Raw genomic sequence first — 17,721 nt, 5'->3', positions numbered from 1 at the left:
ATCCTGCCAGCCCCCCCAGTCTTTTGGGGTATTTTCTCCCCCAAAGATGCTGTCAAATGCACATAGAAATTTGGCTTTAAATCAGCGTTTGCTGATAAACACGCCTGTAGTTGGGGTTTTTTTAAGCGGTTGCCAAAAGGCCTGGGACGTCACACGCACGCTCGGGACGGGGCAGGGCTGTCTCCTGAGAGCGTCTCTTCCCAGGGAGGCAGCGGGGAGATGGACGTGCGGGAGTACTTGGTCGCTTTGTCCGTCGTGTGTCGGCCGTCGCAGACCCTGGACACCATCCAGCTGGCGTTCAAGGTAAGTGTGGCGTTTACGTGACCTTTAAGTTGTGGGGTCGGTGAGACCGGGGTCACGTGAGACCTGTGAGGCTTTTCATAGCCCCTTATGACTTTGGTAAACGTACTGTTTGCCTGCTCTTCTCACATAAGCTTGTACTGGCCGTTGTTTGTAAAAAGGCCCGCAAACCTCCTCTACTTGATTCCTCCCTGGAATCAGAGCCCTCACTCATAAGGTAAGAGTGTGGAGAAGGGTCTTCCTGAGTCCTGGATGCCTGAGCAGGACCAGTGGGTTCTAGCTCCCAGCACGGCCTCCCCATCCCATCAGCCTGTTGACCAGAGGAAAGCAGGGCTTCGGGACTAAGGAGCCGCCTGCCCCAGCGTAGCCCAGAGCCAGGCCGTTCACCATGGGTGCAGTGAGTCTGGGAGACTGGGGAAGGCCCATGATGGGGCCCCGGCCCGCCCACAGATCCACCTGGCTGCCCTCAAGCATGGCCTCACCTGGTCAGTCCCCTAGGGTGGAGCTGGGCACGCTTTGCCACACAGAGACATCCTGTCTGTGTCTCACAGGTGCAACTCACATTAGCCAGACTCACGAAAACATGACGTATAGGTCAGGAAGCTGCTGTCACTCACTGCCGGGAAAACCCCTTCTCTCCCTTCTGACCCCAGCAGACCCTCTCCATGGCACACTGGGGGAGTCCCCCACGGTGCAGGGCGGCTTCTGCGGGTCAGGTCACGGAGGTTAATCAGACGGCAGCGGCCCTCGGTAGCGCCCTGTCTCAGAAAGCCTGTCCCCTCCTCCAGCCTTGGCGGGCACCTCCAGGGTGGCTCTTGGGCTCGTCGCCCCCGTGCCGGTGCTGCCTTGGCCACGCCCTGTCTGGTGGCCCTGCAGCAGCTTCTCTGACATCTCCTGGTGGACTCTGCTGCCACGACAGTGGCTGGCAGGGAGGTGGCCAGCTTGTTTCTCAGTGAAACAGCTGAGCATGAGCATGGCCACCTTCTAGCAGCGCTACCAAGGCCCCCACCTGAGGGCAGGCGCGAGGGCCGCGGGGAGGACGGCGCCGCTCGTGCCGCCTTGTGGGTCCCGGCACTTCTCCACGACGACGTCCCCTGCAGTGACCACTCCTCACGGGCCCCCTGGGAAGGCAGACAGCCCCATCCATGCCCGGGCATCCGCACGGCGGGGCCGGTGTGTCCTGCTCATGTGGACATCCCGCCACGGGAAGCCCACCTCTAGGCAGGAGGGCAGAGGGACCGCCCCAAGAAGTCCGGGGGGTTGGGGAGCAGGTTGGTCAGGGGCCCCCCAGCGTGGCGAGGAGAGCCTGCAGACAGCGCAGCAGTGATGGCCCCCAGCTCTGCAGCCCCTGGTCAGGCTGGGGTGGGGGAGGCAGGGGCCGCTCCTCCCAAACTGGGGCAGGAGGAGGAGGACATCAGGCATTTACAGCGCAGGATGGAATGCGGTCGTGTGCTGGTCTCAGCCTGTCGGTAGCCAGGGCTGTGGCTGGACCGGCCCCTGGGGCTCCCAGTGTGACTGCAGGACGCCCTCGGCGACAGCCATCAGGGAACTTGGAAAAGACAGGTCTATTACTCACAGGTCCTGGAGGGCACACGGCGTGCCCTGGGGGCAGCGAGGTCACAGGTCACGGGGCTCTGCCTTTGTCAGGGTTGAGGGTAGGGGCCTAGGGTTTTGGGGGTTCTCTCTTTCTTGGTGAATTTAAAGCGTTAAGAGTGGGAATTAGGGCACAGGAGAGGAGAAGCAGGGTCCCTGAGGTGGTCAGTTATGTGGGTCACCCAGGGCCTTCTGGAAGGGGGACCTCACAGAGGCGGGGCGGCCTGGCTCCTTTCCTGGCAGTTTCACTGGTCACCGCGACTCATAGCCGCAGCGTGTTCATTCAGGTGGGCATCTGTGAAGTGGGCACCTCGCAGCCAAAGGCTGAACGCCAGGTCCTCACGTTGCAGCGTATATACCACCCTTTCTTGGTGGGTTTAAAACACAAGAGCAGGGCCTCCCTGGTGGCGCAGTGGTTGAGAGTCCGCCTGCCGACGCAGGGGACACGGGTTCGTGCCCCGGTCTGGGAGGATCCCACATACCGTGGAGCGGCTAGGCCCGTGAGCCATGGCCACTGAGCCCACACGTCCGGAGCCTGTGCTCCTCAACGGGAGAGGCCACAACAGTGAGAGGCCCGCGTACCGCAAAAAAAAAAAAAAACACAAGAGCAGGGAACTGAAGGCTCCTGGCTGCCACCCTGCCCGAGGTGCTCAGTGCTCCCGAGGGCTCGGTCGTGCAACTGAGTTCCGGCCATTCTGACCCTGTGGTATCTGGGCCGGCCGGAGAGCTGGGAACGCCAAGGAGGAGAAGCAGCTGCCCTGGGTAGTCGGGGCTGGCGGGGCCACGGGGTGACGCCTGCCCCTGCCTTGCAGATGTACGGGTCGCAGGAGGATGGCAGCATAGACGAGCACGCCCTGTCCAGCATCCTCAAGACCGCCTTGGGAGTGGCTGAACTGACCGTGACCGACCTCTTCCAGGCGATCGACCAAGAGGAGAAGGGCAGGATCACGTTTGGTGAGTGCTGGGAGCTGGGGAGGCCACCCCCTAGTGCGAGGTGGGGGAGGCACTGCCCCTGCCCTCTCGCCAGGCTCTCCTGAAACCTGGCAGGGCTGGGGTGGGAGCTTCCAGTCTCGCTTCTGCAGGCCATTAACAGAAGCACGTTCCCAGCCCAGCTGTAAAGTAGGCGCCTTCCCCGGGGCTGCGGCCGGGCTGAGATCAGGGTCCCCGGTGGGGGGAGGAACCCCATGCCCAGCCCATCAGGACCGATTCCTGGGGCATCTCCTCTCCCAGGGTTTTGGCTATGTCACCTGTCGCCACACAAAGCAGAACAGCCGAGATCCTCGGGAACGGGGACCGGAACCCGCCTGGGGACCGAGGCCGGGGGCGTGGGAGCAGCAGGAGCCCCAGAAGGCGGCCCGCTCAGCGCGCCGGCCGCGTGCACATCTGAGGATGAGCCCATAATCTCCCTAAAGTAGGAGGAGACGTTTGCTCAGGAAAGGTCACTGTGCACGTCGTGTTTGGATGTGTTTTTAAATCGCATCCAAATGTCAGGCAGGTGCCGCAGCGCGTTGGTCTGGGTGTGCGCGCGTGTCTGCGCTAAAGGGGGCCGTACCTCCCGGGGAGCGGGTGCTACTGCTGAGCCTCGGAGCCCTGACCGACCACAGACTCCCTGTGGAGGCAGCTCCGCTCCCCGCGGGAGCACGGCATTTCTCTGCAGCCGCTGGAGCTTGCAGTGCCCTGGGCCCGGGCCTCTGAGCATCACCGAGCCCCCAGGGTGCCCCAGTGCGAGCCCGAGGGCGCTCCCCACCCCGACGCCAGGACCCAGGGCCACCGGGAGACACACAGCCGCGCAGGCCCCACGATGGCTCGGGGTGACTCTCTGTGCACCTGGTGTCCCCAGGGCCTAGCTGTGTCCATCGAGGCTCCTGCCTCGGGGGTATCAGGCCGCTGCCAGGATGCTGAGCACCCAGAATACATCCCTGACTGGATCCTTTAGTTTCCCCAAAGCAGGAGTAGCCGAAAGGACGTGAGAGCCACCCTGGTCTTCACGGGGAATGGGGTACACAGAGAAAACTGAGGTGCAGTGCCTCGTGTGGCCTCCCGAGGGTCCACGTAGATGCCACGATGCCCCCAGGGTGTGAGTGGGGCGCCAGGGAGAGACCCCGGACTCTAGACCTTTGCCCCCGCAGGCCGGTAACCAAGGTGCCTTTGTCTTTCCAGCCGACTTCGAGAGGTTTGCCGAAGCGTACCCCGACTTCGCGGAGGAATACCTGTACCCCGAGCAGACGCACTCCCAGAGCTGCGCACAGACGACCCCGGCTCCCACCCCCAACGGCTTCTGCGCCGACTTCAGCCCCGAAAACTCGGCCGCTGGGACGGAGCCTTTTCGTAAGAAGCTGGACTAGGACGTAAGGTTCTGGCGAGACGAGGCCTCTCCGCAGCCGCCGCCCCGTTTGCTGTGATATAGCATCCGGGCTCCACGCTCCCACACGTGCTGTCCCTTTCCTGCCCGCGGGCCCGAGGCCGTGGCCGTGCGTGCCTGACGGGCGCGGTGAGCTCGTGGGGGCGGCTCCTGGGGCTCCCTTCCAGGCGGCACTCGGGGGCCGGCCCAGGCATTGCTCTCTTTTCACCTCGAGCCTCCCGTTTTGTTTCCGTGCTCTCCCACCGTCCCTGCTGGCCCGTTCCAGGCTGCGCAGGCCAGCGGCTGCCACACGCACCTGAAAGCGGGACGTGTCACCCGCGTTTCGATTCCGGCACAAAGTCTCTGCCGACCTCGGTGGAATCGGTGGGCAGAACCGCCATCTGATTTTTCAACGTTTCTATATTTGCAGGAGCTCATGAGTATTTTATAAACTTCATTTAGATACTTCAGGAAACACTCAGCATTTTTTTACGAAAAGAGAATTGCTTTTCTACTTCATCTTCCTTGGAGGGTCAGGGGATGTTTCTTTATAGGCCCTTTTCCTCGCAGGCCCTGAGGCTGCCTGGGGCTCTGAGCTAACGCTCCCTCCGGCCTCTCTCGACCAGGGAACTCCCCTCCACCGAGGCTCCCGGCCCGGAACCACCTTTTTGTCTCCTCGGTCCTTTACAAAAACCCCCTCTTTTTATACCAGCTTTTGGGGTTTCTGTTTCCGTGTGACATGATCTACTTCACCAAAGTGTCAGCTCCGATCAGAGCATTGAATATTGGGGAGATGAGGTGGGCCGGGGTGGAAACGGGGGGGTTCCTGTCTCCCGGGCCGGGTGCCCCAGGGATGGTGACACTCTGGAAGGCCCCGCCTGCGCTGACCGTCCCGCCATTCGCACCAGGGTTCTCGGGGCATCTGGAGACAGACGGATGAGCCTCGGGGAAGGAGGGGCAGGCCTGGGGGGCTCCAGTCCCTCTCCGTGTCTGGGGGCGTCAGTAGGGAGCAGTGCCGCCGGGCTCGGGGAGGGGCTCCAGGTGCTGCCTTCACCCTCATGAAACCACCTTGATTCACCTCCTTGTGACGTAACTAGAAACCTGTCGTCAAAGCACAATGACAACCACACACTGAGTTCCCTGAAGCAAAGCCTCTGGGTCTGTTTGGGAAATTTTTTTTGAGTTTCTAATTTCTCTTGGGGCCATCTCCATAGGAAGTGACCACCAGAGCCAGAAGTACAGGGAAAATGTTTACTAACTTCCTGAGGCTTGGAGACGTGCGTGTCTCCAGTTAGACGTCAGAAAAGGAAACACCCTTAACTTCCGTTCATTCCGAAGCCCCTCCTGCCCCGCGCAGGGTGCGTGCGGGGTGACTGACATCATTCCAGGGCGCTCGCCCGTCAGGCGCAGAGCTTCCCGCACGGCCTGGGTAGCGAACAGGACTGATTTCATGATCGTGGGATGCGTGGAGTTTCATTTTTAAAAGAGAAAAACCCACACCTGGCAATGAAGGAGGTGAACAAGCTGAGATGTTCTGAGGAAGGGCCTGGGCCCTGTGTCTGTGGATGAAGGGTTTTTGAATGAAATGCCGCTGTGCGTTTTCAGGAAAAAAATCTCTGATAAACAGACATTGAATGGATGTTTGTTCCTCCAGATACTCTTTTCTCTTTCGTAGCGACTTAGGGTCGCGGGCATCCAGAACTGTGAACGTACAGAGCTCGGGACTGAGTCCCCTTGTGTGGGACCAGGAGCCACAGGGGCGCCCGCCGCCTGCAGAGGCCCTGCCGGGCGCGAGGGGGGTGGGACGGGAGCCTCCCAACAAACTCGGGGTTTTCAATGGAACGAATAAAACGCAAAGTCTTACGTACTTGAGGACGTATTTGTTATGTGCGGTTTTTTTCATCGGAAAGACAACAGCAGACATGATGCAGGCTATGACAGGAGAACCAGTCCCACTGAGATTTCTTAGTGCTTTTCTAGGACGTTGGGGAAGCATCGTAATTGAACTCTGTAGAAAACGCTTTCTGGATGGCAAAGGGAGGGTCGGAGGTTTCACTGGCACGCAGACAGCGGCTGACGTCTCAGAACTCAACCTCGTAGGCTGTTTGCCGACCTGCTGAGTTGCTCTCTATAATTTCTCTGTGAAACACGCACCTTCTACGTACGTTTTGTCGAGCAGAGAGAGACAGGAATCTTGAATTCGTCCTATTAAATCAGTGAAGGATTTAGAAATAGAAGTGAAAGAAAGAGCTGATGTACTGCAGTCCCGAAAACTATATAGGAGAAAATTGAGGTTGTGTAGCCAGCGGCTTCCAGATGGAGTGACCCTTAGCATCGTGTTCATGTCGTAAGTCAGGGAAGCCGGAGAGGGAGCCCGTGGTCTGACCCCATCGGGGCAGCGGCGGAGGAAATGCACCAGAATGACATTCATGCACCAACCGGGGTAGGCATTGGCCCTTCCTAACGTAACAAATAGGTGTTGCCTTTGAAAATGGTTAAAGTTTGCTCAAGTCTTTAAGTAAAAAAAAGGGCCAAAGCAAGCCAGGGTCTGGACATTTCACATTCAAAGCTGGGCACAGCTTCCCAGTCGAAGGAAGGGGACAAGCAGCCTCTGGGAGCTGGGGGGGGGGGGGGTGGAGGGCACACTGCCCTGGGACCTGCCGCGGCTTCTGGGGCTTCCCAGCACCTCAGAGGGGACGGGTGTTAAGGTGGGGTGGGCGCTCAAGGTGTGCCTGGTGGCGATTCCTACAGAAGCAGAAGGTTCACCTCTGCCCAACCCCCTGCCCCCATTTGCTGATCCGGCCGGAAGCCCCCTCCTGGGGCGGAGCTCCGCACGCGCGGGTGGGTGCCGCCGAGAGCAGCAGCGGCCAGTGGCCAGGACGGCCCGTCCCTCCAGCCACGCAGCGCCCATCCTCGCTCCTTCCCGCGAGGGAGCGACGCGCGTGATGTAATGGTCACTTCTGCAAACGCAGAGGCTCCGCCTCCTCCCAGAAGGTGAGGTCCCGGGGACCCTCGCGTCCCTCCCGGTGATGCTCATTCTTCTGGTGCTGGCAGACACCCCTCGACGCTCTGTCACGCGGAAAACTAGGTTTTCCCTAGTTCCCGAAGTTCCCGCTCCTTGCCACTGCCGTTCCCTCTGTAAACTGAGGACACACACACACACACACGCACGCACGCACGCACGCACACACACACACACACACGCACGCCAGGCAGGAAGGCGGCTGCAAGGGCGCTGCTGTCCTCACTTCCGGGGCCGGTTGTGTGGCTGAGGCCAGTATTTACGACTTCCTTCCTCCCTCCCCTCCCCCGTCCCCCGTCCCCCGTCCCCCTTCCTCCGGCCTCCCTCCCCCCCTCCCCTGTGGCCCCCACCACACCTTGGACGGTTGGGTCTTTGCCCAGTGAGACGACTCACATTTTCACTCCAAAGTATCCGGAGCCTGTGGTCTTGCCTCTGCTGGTCACAGGATTTGTCCTGAAAGTGCCGAGAAGCACCCAGAAGAGCCCGGGCCCCCTTCCCCTGCTGCCGTTAGCCCCCGTGACACCCCCGGTCCTGTCACGTCGCTGGCCGGAGGAGCCCAACAGCTGGTGACCATCTGAACTTGCAGCGCGGAGGCTCCGCGGTGTCCCGAGTAGGAGTGTCTCATCCAGCGGAGCGGAGACCTTCAAGACGGACAAGCCCAGAGCTGCAGAGAAGAGAACAGAAGCATGTGGCTGGTTCTCGGGCCAGGATTCAGGGCAGCGACAGGTTCCCCCTCGCTCACCTGTCCTGGGGCAGCTCCAGCCGCCTGTCCCCGCGCATCCCCGTCTGCCAGCGCAGCCTCTCTCCAGGGTCCCGCCAGGCGGACGCACAGGGAAGAGAAGAGCCCGACGCTTCTGCACGGAAATAAAACCCTTCCCCTGCTCACATCTCCCCGGCCGGAGCGCAGCACGTGGCACCCGAGTCCCACAGGCTACGGCATCCCGCAGATGCAGAATCACACAGGCCACACCCCGCGGTCACCGGCCGTGAGGGTGAGAAGAGCGTTCCCACGGGCCCCCAGGTGTCGCGGACGTGCGTTGTGCGCGACCAGCTCGAAGCACAGCCTGCACGCCACGGGGGCACCCCGTTAGGACGGACCCCGGCCACTGAAGCGTCAGAAGTTGTTTCTCTTCCCGTCAGGCCGGCAGCTTCTGGTGGGGGCTTGCTCAGAGCTGCCAGGCTTCCCTTGTGGTAAGGTAAATCCCTTCCTGACGTAACACAAGGTGGGCGGCGGGGAGTCAGCCGCCAGCTAAGTCCGCAGACCGTGCTGCCAGAGCCGCAGGGACGGGAAGGAAGTCCACCCCCGGCACAAGTGTATCAGATGAACACAAGCATTTCCCCTCGAGGACGGGGGTCTGGTGCGAGCAAGCTGACGCCCAGAGAAGGGGCCGCGCTGGGAGCTAAGTCCTGGGCCCGTGTCTGACAAGGCGGGGTCCGGCCCGGCCACACCAGCTGGGGCTGCTCTGGTCGCTCAGCTCCGGGTAGGGATCCGTGCTTCACCCAGCCCCTCCGTCCCCTGCCATGCTGTACTCGCTGGGTCGGCTGGGAAGAGAGGCAGACCCATAGCCACCAACCGCATCCCGCCCTGGGCAGGGGCACCTGAGAGACACACTACAGAGAAAACACCATGAGCCCATCGTGTAGCAACATGTGGGCCCAATGGAGCACAGACTGGGAAGAAAGCTGACCAAAAGAAACACCAGGGGTCCTATCACAGGTGACGGGAGGCCCAGGGAAGAGGAGGTTAGGACAGAAAAAAACTATTGGACAGAATAACGGCCAGAGTTTTCCCAAATCTAAGAGCTCAGATATCCAAGAAGCTCAACTCGCCACAAGCAGAAGAAATATAACAAAAATACAGCAAGGCACTTTACAAAAAATTCTGGAAGCCACTGGTAAAGAGGTAATCTTAAAAGCAGCCAGAGAAAAAGAAAATATTATCATGGAACAAAGGTAAGAGTGACATGCATGTGGAAACCTGGCTCTGCAGAGAGAATTAGTGTTATTTAAAGAGAGACCGTGAACACTTAAAAACGTATTGCAAGCCTTCAGAGAAAACAAAATAAAAACAGAGAGGTATTATTAGTTAATAAGCCTATAGATAAATAAAATGGGATAGTTTAAAATAATAATTTCACCCAAACTAAGCAGGAAAGTAAGAAGAAAAAAATAAAGAACAAAGGGCAGATAATACAAACAGAAAACAAACAGCAAGTGGTAAACTTAAATCCAACCGTACTAGTAATTACATTAAATATAGACTAAAAACTCCTAAATGACTGTTGCTAGACCAAATTAAAAATCCAACAAAAAAACCCTAACTATATGCTGTTTAAACACATACTGAAAGTTTAAAAAAAAAAACAAAAAATGGAAATATATGTAATGTGCAAACATAACCGCAAGACAGCTGATGTAGCAGGATTAATAATATCACACTAAGTGACCTTTAAGATGAGGAGGATTATGGTGTCAAAGACAAATATTGCAGAGCCATAAAGGGTTCAGTTCACCCCAGGACACAGTCATCCTAAAGGTGTACATCCCCAGTGACATACCTTGAAATATACTAAGCAAACATAGACAGAATGAAAAGAGGAAATAAATAAATCAGCAAAGTTGGAGGTTTTCACACAATTCTCTCAGTAGTCTATAGAGCCACCAGGGAAAGAAACACAGTTTTGTAGAAACTTTGAAAAACCCTGTTTACCAAATTGACTTAATTGCCATTAAAAATGCACATGAAGCAGTTGGCAAAATAGACTCTATGGTTGGCTCGAGAGTAAGTCTCAAAATATTTAAATCATACAGTGTATGTTCTCTCATCCAAAGGAAGCCGCCCATGTTCCAGGGGCAGAACCGACCTCCATGGCCCCCCAACCACACGAGAGTCTGGCAGGGGTCTACCACAGGATTGTCAAGAGCTGCTCAGGCTCTGATTCGTTCTTTTAAACTTAATAAACTTTAATGAGTCCACAATTTTGCTTCTAGTCACGATGGAGGGGCAGAGGCTGCCATCCTGGAAGGGGTGCTCAGGTGGAAACTCAGATGGGATTTGCCTGAGTCGTGAAGAAATCGTAACCCCCCTCGGCAAAACTCGACTCTGGTCTTGCCACGCAAAGCTTAAAAGCAAGACCTGAAAGAATGACCAAACTCTTTGTAAGTAGCTTGCCTGCAGCCCAAAGTTCGAGAATATTCAGAGGAATATACAACTACCCAGCATCCAAAGGGTCAAATTCACAATGATTTGCATCCCATCAGAGGTCACCCAGATGCAAAAAAGCAGGAAAGATGATCTGTAATCAACGAAAACAGACCCAGAAGTGACTCAGGTGATGGAATTAGTAGATGAAGGCATTGACAATCATTATGCAAAATCTGTGTCCAAAGGCTAGCTGGAAGCAAGACTAACCATGTGTAGTTATGACATGACAGGTGTCTTTTAGAAGACACAAATCTAAATTCTACAGATAAGAACTACGATGTTTGTGACGCAAGATACCCTGGTTGGGATTAACGGTGGCTTTGACATCACAGAGGAGACAGCAAGTGAACTTGAAGAGTAGCAGTATGAACTATTCAAAACAAAATAGAGAAAAACGACAAAAATTTGCACAGAGCACCAGTGAGTGTGAGACTTCAAGTTGCCTGATATATATACCACTGGAGTCCCAAGGGCAAACAAAAATATTTGAAGAAATACTTTCCCAAATTCAGTACAGACTATAAACCCCTGGGTCCAAGGAGCTCAATGAATTCCAAGCACAAGCGCCATGGAGGAAACATACCAGGAGCATCATAATCGAATGCTTAAAATAGATGATAAAGAGAAGGTCAGCCACCAGAGGAAAAGGACACAGAGCAACAACCATGTGCACAGAGCAGATTCTTCATCAGAACAACAGAAGCCAGTGAAGCAACATCCATAAAATACGCAAAGAAAAAGAACACAGTCAACCCAGAATTCTTCACTCGGCAAAAATATCTTTCACAACAGAGAAATAAAAATGTTTTTAGACACAAAAGCTAAAAAAATTTGTCACTGGCTGGCAGACCTCACTACACAGTGTGTGAAAGTAAGTCCTTACAGCAGAAGGAAAGTGATTCCATTCTGAAATCTGGATCCACACAGAGGCCTGAGGAGGCTCAGAAGCTGTAATCATGTGGGTAAATAGAAACACTTGTTTCTCATCATTTAAATCTCTGTAAAGGATGATTGAGTATCTAAAGTAAAACTGACAGTGCATTTTGGGGTTCATAACACATAGGTGACAATGGCACAGAGGCCGGGAGGGGTGACTAGAAGTGGCCCCAGGTCCATCCTAATGACATGTACAGCAGTGTGATGCCACTTGAAGGTGACATGAAAATGACACAGCAAAGAGATACGGCTAAGAGTCCAACAGGGGAAGCAGAACATGGGACTTGAAAACTCCTCAGTCTGAAGGACAGCAGGCATGGTGGTAAAGGGGGACAGAGGGCACAGTGTAGCAGACGGTAGATTTAACGCAACTGTATCAGCACTACATTAAATGTAAATAGCCAAACACCCCAATCAATCAGCAGAAATCGTCAGATTGGATGTAAAAGCAAGAACCAACCACAAGATGCCTGCAAGAAGCACACTTTATCCAGCCACCAGTGGGCCAAAAGGAAAAGGACAGTGCCAACTCCATCAAAAGAAGGTAGGGTAAATGTTGATCTCAGAGACCAAGTGGTCAGCGGGTGGAAGAAAGGTCGTTTCACAGTAAGGATGCAGCTCCCAGGGGGATGTGGCAACCCTAAGATGTGCGCCTGACAAGAGAGCTTCCACGTGAACCATGCAAAGACAGCAGAACCACAAGGACTATAAGACCAGTCCACATGGCTGTGCCTCAGGGTTTCAACACTTCTCTCCCAATGACCCATAGGACAAGGGTACGAAACTGATCTATACCTTACACCATGGTAATTTAAAATGGATCTTATACATAAGGATAGAACCTAAAATTTTAAAACTCTTAGAGGAAAACTTAGGAGAAAATTTTTGTGATCTTGGGTTAAGTAAAAATTTCTCAGATATGGCACTAAAAGCAGGATTCATTTAAAAATTTGATAATTGGGCTTCATCAAAATTAATAACTTCTGTTCTTCAAAAGACTCTATTAAGAGAATGAAAAGGCAATCCAAGATTGGGAAAGATATTTACAAAGCACCTGATAAAGGACTTGTATCCAGAATATGTAAAGAACTCTCAGAACTCAATAATAATATAACAATATAATATAACAAACAACCCAAATGTGCAGAAGATTTGAACATCCACTTGACAAGAAGTGATACTGATGGCAACCACACACATGAAGGACTGCTAAAACACTTCAGTCATTAGAGAAATGCCAATTTAAATGGTAATGAGATACTACCGCACACTTATGAGAATGGCTAAAATTTAAAAGACCGGCCATTCTAAGTGTTGACAAGGACGTGGAGCAACGGAAACTCTTGCACTGTTCACGGAAATGTCAAACAGTATCACCACTTTGCAAAACAACTTGACAGTTTTTAAAAACAGTTAAACACACATCAAGCAAATGACCCAGCCATTCCACAGCTAAGCACTTAACTCAAGAGAGATGAAAGCCCATGTCCACACAGAGACTTGTGCACAAGTGTTCACAGGGGTTTGTTTTATTTGTAAGAGTCAAACGTCCATCAACAGGTGAATGGGTGAATAGATTATGCTCTATCTATATGATGGAACACTACTCAGCAATGAAAAGGAATTCACTGATCCGTGTAACAACACAGATTCAGCTCAAACATGCGGAGTGGGAGGAAGAGACCAAAAAACAGTCCTTACTGCAGGTTCCATTTATATAAAATCCTAGGAAGAAAAAAGGAATCTATAGCTGGGGGACGAGCAGTTGCCTGGGTGGGGTGGATAAAGATGGATACACAGGAGCGCGACGATTGTCTGAGTGGGATGAACATTTTATTCTCATGGTGCTCGCGTCCTGTGGCCACATAAACGGCCTCCCAAATTGTGCACTTGAGACCCGTGCAGTTTATGGTATGTCGATTAAACCCCAATAAAGCTGTCTGTAGAGCGAGGACACAAATGGAAAAATAATCACAGAAAATACAGTTAAGTTTTGTGCAGATGGTGGGATTACAAAGTTTCCTTTGTCCTCCAATCTCGTTCTTTTTTGGCATTGTTTTGGCTACTCTGGGTCCATATGCATTTTAGAACCAACTGGTTGAGCTGTTCAAAAGAGCCAGTTAGAATTTTGGTTGGAACTGGGTCGAATCTATAGTCAGTTTGAGAAGAAATTAACATCTTAATGATACTGAGCCTTTAGATCATGGACATGGTCTTACCACTCCACTTCCTTCAGCCCTTTTAGTTCTTCAGCAGTGTTGTCTAGATGTCAACATTCATGTCTTGCACGCACGCATTTTATGCCTCAGCATTTTGTTTTGGATACTGTTGTAAATGAAATTATTTTAAATTTTATTTTATAGTTGTTTCCTGCTGGTATATAGAAATACAATTGATTTCTGTGTATCCTATGACCTTCTAAATTCACTTGTTAATTCTAGCTTTTGTTTTGTAGATTCTTTAAGATTGTCTCCATAGGTGATTATGTCATCTGCAGATAAAGGCCTTGTCATCAATTTCCCAATTTTCTTTGAATCTCTTATCACACAACCAAACACTAGCCAATGTGTAAGAATCACTGAGACCCGTACCTCTGACCGTCCTCTTCTTGGCTAAGGAACAACCCTGTCCACTGCTCAGGTATCTGCCCACCGGGAAGATTTCCCTGTGTCTTCCGAGCGTGGCTGCAATGCTGCAGTCTTCCACTCCCCGGTGGGATTGGTACACTGTGGGATCCATGTTTCTGCAGTCAGATGGTCATAAGAAACGCCCGTGAAGCCCAGGTACAGGTTAAGGGGGTGATACCGATGCAACAAGCGGGGCACCTGTTCCTGCAGCTTAGTTGTGTCTGCAGCACCCGCCCGAGCCTGAAAGCGTGTATATTGCCTCCACTTGATGATAGCAAATTGCTGTCTGTACCAAACTTTACGGGTTGGCTGGTTAATTTATGACGGGCAGCTCAGCTTATATGCTAACTGAATTTCCATGAGTTTCTACTATGGCTCAGCGGTATACTAATTCAAACGGAGCATAAGGATTTTCAGAAGACTGTTTGGTTATTCTCCAAAACTCCAAGTGTTTGCACTGAGTCCCTGCAGGGGCTGCCAGGGGCTCCACGCTGCATCTCTATCTTCCAGAATCTTCCACTCCCCATGGGTCCGGCCAGGTCAGTGTTTCTCAGAGTGTGGCCCCAGAGCCAACAGCAGTGGCATCCCCCGAGAAGTTGTTAGGAATGCAGGTCCCCAGGTCCCCCCTCAGACCTGCTGACTCAGAGTCTCTGAGGGTGAGACCCAGAATCCTTGCTTTGGGTGCGGGCCAGGGTTTACGCGGGCGACTTGGGAACTGCGCTGGGTCGCAGCCCCCTCTTGCCAGTGCCGCTTGCTCTGGGCTCCCCTCGAAATGAACCCTATGAATAACCTGGGAAGCAGGCCCGCCCACTGGCCTCCTGCTCGGTCTCTGCAGCTGCCCCTGCGGGCGTGGCCGGGCTTCCCACCGCAGACTCTGAGCTGGCCTGACGGAGGCCCTTTGGGAAGCGCAGTCCTGGGCTCCAGGCTCGGCACGTGGGGAGCTTGGGGTGCAGGGTCCAAGCATCTATCCGCACAGATGGCCACAGCAGCATGGAGTGCCCGGGGGCGCTGCCAGGCTGCTGGCGGCTTTTCTTTCTGTCTGCTCACTGCCCTTTGTCCCTCGGTGAGGAGCAGCCAGGCCAGGGTGGCCAGGGCCTTCTGAGGGCAGGAGGCTGCTGAGCACAGAGCCCGGCACTGCCCTGAGGGTCACTGCCGGAAGCGATTGTTATTTCGGTCCCTTTCACACTGTGTGAGGGTGGTCAGCAAGCAGAGGGGAGAACGGAGGCTGGGACACCGCATGAACGTCGTGTGACCTGTGAAATTGGGGTGAGGCCTTGTCCGGCCACCTGGAGCCCTGGCATCCTGGTCTGGTGTCGATGCCTGCAGCAGCATAGGGTCAGAAAGGGCGAGGGAGCTGTAGCAGAGACGCTCCCATGGGCTCCAAGCCCAGCGCCCAGTGAGGGTCCAAGCACCACGGTTCTGCTTGTCCCCTTACGTCTAAAGCAAAGCCAGAGGGAGCGAGGCCTGAACTGAGCCCCAGGTGCCCTGCCAGTGCCCTGAGCAGGGCATCCTCTCCCACCCTCTGCTGGCACCGCCCCGAGAGTCCCTTCTTCCCTGAAAGCAGCAGGACGCCTGAAGCCAGCTCTCCTGCACCCCGCTCTTCCCACTCCAAGACTTTGCACGTCCAGATTAAACTAGCCTGAGCTGCTGGGACCACGGGTCGGGAGGCTCTGACATGTTCTAAGCTGCTCCCCTCGAGAACAGGCCTGTTAAGGTTCTTCTTTCTTGTGGGTTGAACTGTGCCCCCAAATTCAGATGTTGCAATTCTAAGCCCCAGGACCTCAGAATGTGGCCTTAATTGGAGCTGAGGTCTTTGCGGAGATAATCAAGCTAAAATGGAGCATTAGGTCCGGCCCCGATCCAACATGACACAGACACACACACACACACACACACACACACACACACACACACACACACAGAACACCATATGAGCGTGAAGGCAGAGATGGGGTGATGCTTCTACAAGCCAACGACTCCAAGGATGCCAGCACACCCCCAGAAGCTGGAGGGGGGCCTAGGACAGACTCCCCCTCAATCCTCGAAAGGAGGCAGCCCTGCCGACGCCTTGATCTCAGACTTCTGGCTCCAGAACAGAGAGAGGATGCTATTCTGTTGTTTAAGCCACCCCATCAGTTATGGCAATCACTCTTTTTTTTTTTTTTTTTTGTGATACACGGGCCTCTCACTGTTGTGGCCTCTCCGGTTGCGGAGCACAGGCTCCAGACGCGCAGGCTCAGCGGCCATGGCTCACGGGCCCAGCCGCTCTGCGGCATGTGGGATCCTCCCGGACCGGGGCATGAACCCACGTCCCCTGCATCGGCAGGCGGACTCTCAACCACTGCGCCACCAGGGAAGCCCGGCAATCACTCTTAAAATCTAGCCGGGGACCGACCTCATCACCAGTGTGGTGACACCTGAGCTCTCCAGCTCTTCCTAACAGAGCTTTGGGGTGGCGTCCCTCCAGCCAGGCACCTCCTGGCAGATGTGGATCTGGGGATGAAAAAGCACCTCCCCTGCTGTTGAACTGCTGTGCTCACCGGGCACCACTACCTCGCCCTCACCTGCAGGTGGCTTTCTGAAGCTCGGATAGGATTCTGCATTTATCCACCATGGCTCCAGCCTCTCGGGAATGTCGAAGGCCTTGACATCAGCGCATGGCCTGTGTCCTCCCGTGGATGGGGCACCTGTCGGGGGAGCACCCACGCTGCCTTCCAAGTCAGGGTGAAGCAGGCTGCTCGAGACAGGACACAGGCAACGTCCAGCAGCGACCTCCTCGGTTGGCGGCACCCAGATGGGGGTCACCAGCGGGGCAGAGCCGCTTGGGGGCAGCAGCCAGAGCCACAGGCTCTCCCCTGGGCCCGCCCACGGGCTCTGCGGCTGCAACGGGTGCACAGCAGACAGCGAGCGACTGCCCTGAGGGTCGGCAGGATGGTACTCTGAGATACTCCGTCCATCCAGGGCTCTGAGCCAACAGCAGCCAGGCCAATAATAAACTTCGGGCAAAGTTCCAAGCATGCGAAGGCCGGCTGTTTAATCAGCTCTAACCCCACAGGTTCCACCCGCACAGGTGCCGACAGGGAGGACCCTGCCGGGGACGATGGAGGTGCACAGGAGCCGGACAGCTGCCTGCTCTGCCTTCTGCGGCCAGGCTGCGGGCCCAGCTCCCACGTCATTCTGCTGCGGAGCACCCGGGCTCTTCATCCTGAGTCACTGGTAGAAGAGAGGGTCGGGTGGGGCAGGGGGTGCGGTGCTCCTGGACGCACGCAGGACTCTTCTCCTCGGTGCAGGTGCGCTGTTGGGCGTGGGCCACAGCTGCTCCCACCTCCCCAGCCCCGGCAGGGTTTGCTCCGCTTCCCAGGGGTTTCCATCTAGTATGTGTGCTTTTAACATACACATCTGAGCTCACTGGCTCTGCTCTGTGTTCCTGTGACCCTGTCCATTAGGCCCAAACCTAGGACCACTCCTCTTTCTTGAAACTCACACTGTGGAGCATGTGTGGGGAGAGCCCGCCTGCTGTGATGGCCACTGGTCACAGACTCAAGGTGGCACATCACCATCTTCTGAAATCCCTGCCCCCTCCCCAGGTGTACGGAATGAATTGCATTCCCAAAATTCATGTTGAAACCCTAACCCCCGTGCGATGGTCCTAGGAGTTGGGCCTCTGGGAGGCGGTCAGGTCATAGGGGCTGAGCCC

General features: G+C 54.8%; 1 protein-coding gene across 2 annotated transcripts in view; it reads left to right on the top strand.

The window, feature by feature from the left end:
- Positions 1–6,109, top strand: part of LPCAT1 (lysophosphatidylcholine acyltransferase 1) — a 39,729-nt gene extending 33,620 nt beyond the window's left edge. The window contains exons 12-14 of one of the 2 annotated variants that reach the window (XR_014015682.1): positions 176–303; positions 2,706–2,847; positions 4,054–4,192. Coding sequence is in view for 1 of the 2 variants with exons in the window: in XM_081231966.1 (XP_081088092.1) it covers positions 205–303; positions 2,706–2,847; positions 4,054–4,238 (426 nt within the window). In the remaining variant the exon portion in view is untranslated. Of the gene's footprint in view, positions 1–175; positions 304–2,705; positions 2,848–4,053 lie in introns of both variants that reach the window. The other variant, XM_081231966.1, reaches the window with a different exon arrangement.
- Positions 6,110–17,721: the final 11,612 nt, after the last annotated feature.

Source organism: Mesoplodon bidens, assembly GCF_964165515.1.
Source record: "Mesoplodon bidens genome assembly, chromosome: 4".
Classification (NCBI taxonomy): Eukaryota; Metazoa; Chordata; class Mammalia; order Artiodactyla; family Ziphiidae; genus Mesoplodon; species Mesoplodon bidens.
The sequence above is the reverse complement of the archived record's forward strand: the minus strand, read 5'-3'. Positions and strand labels throughout refer to the sequence as shown.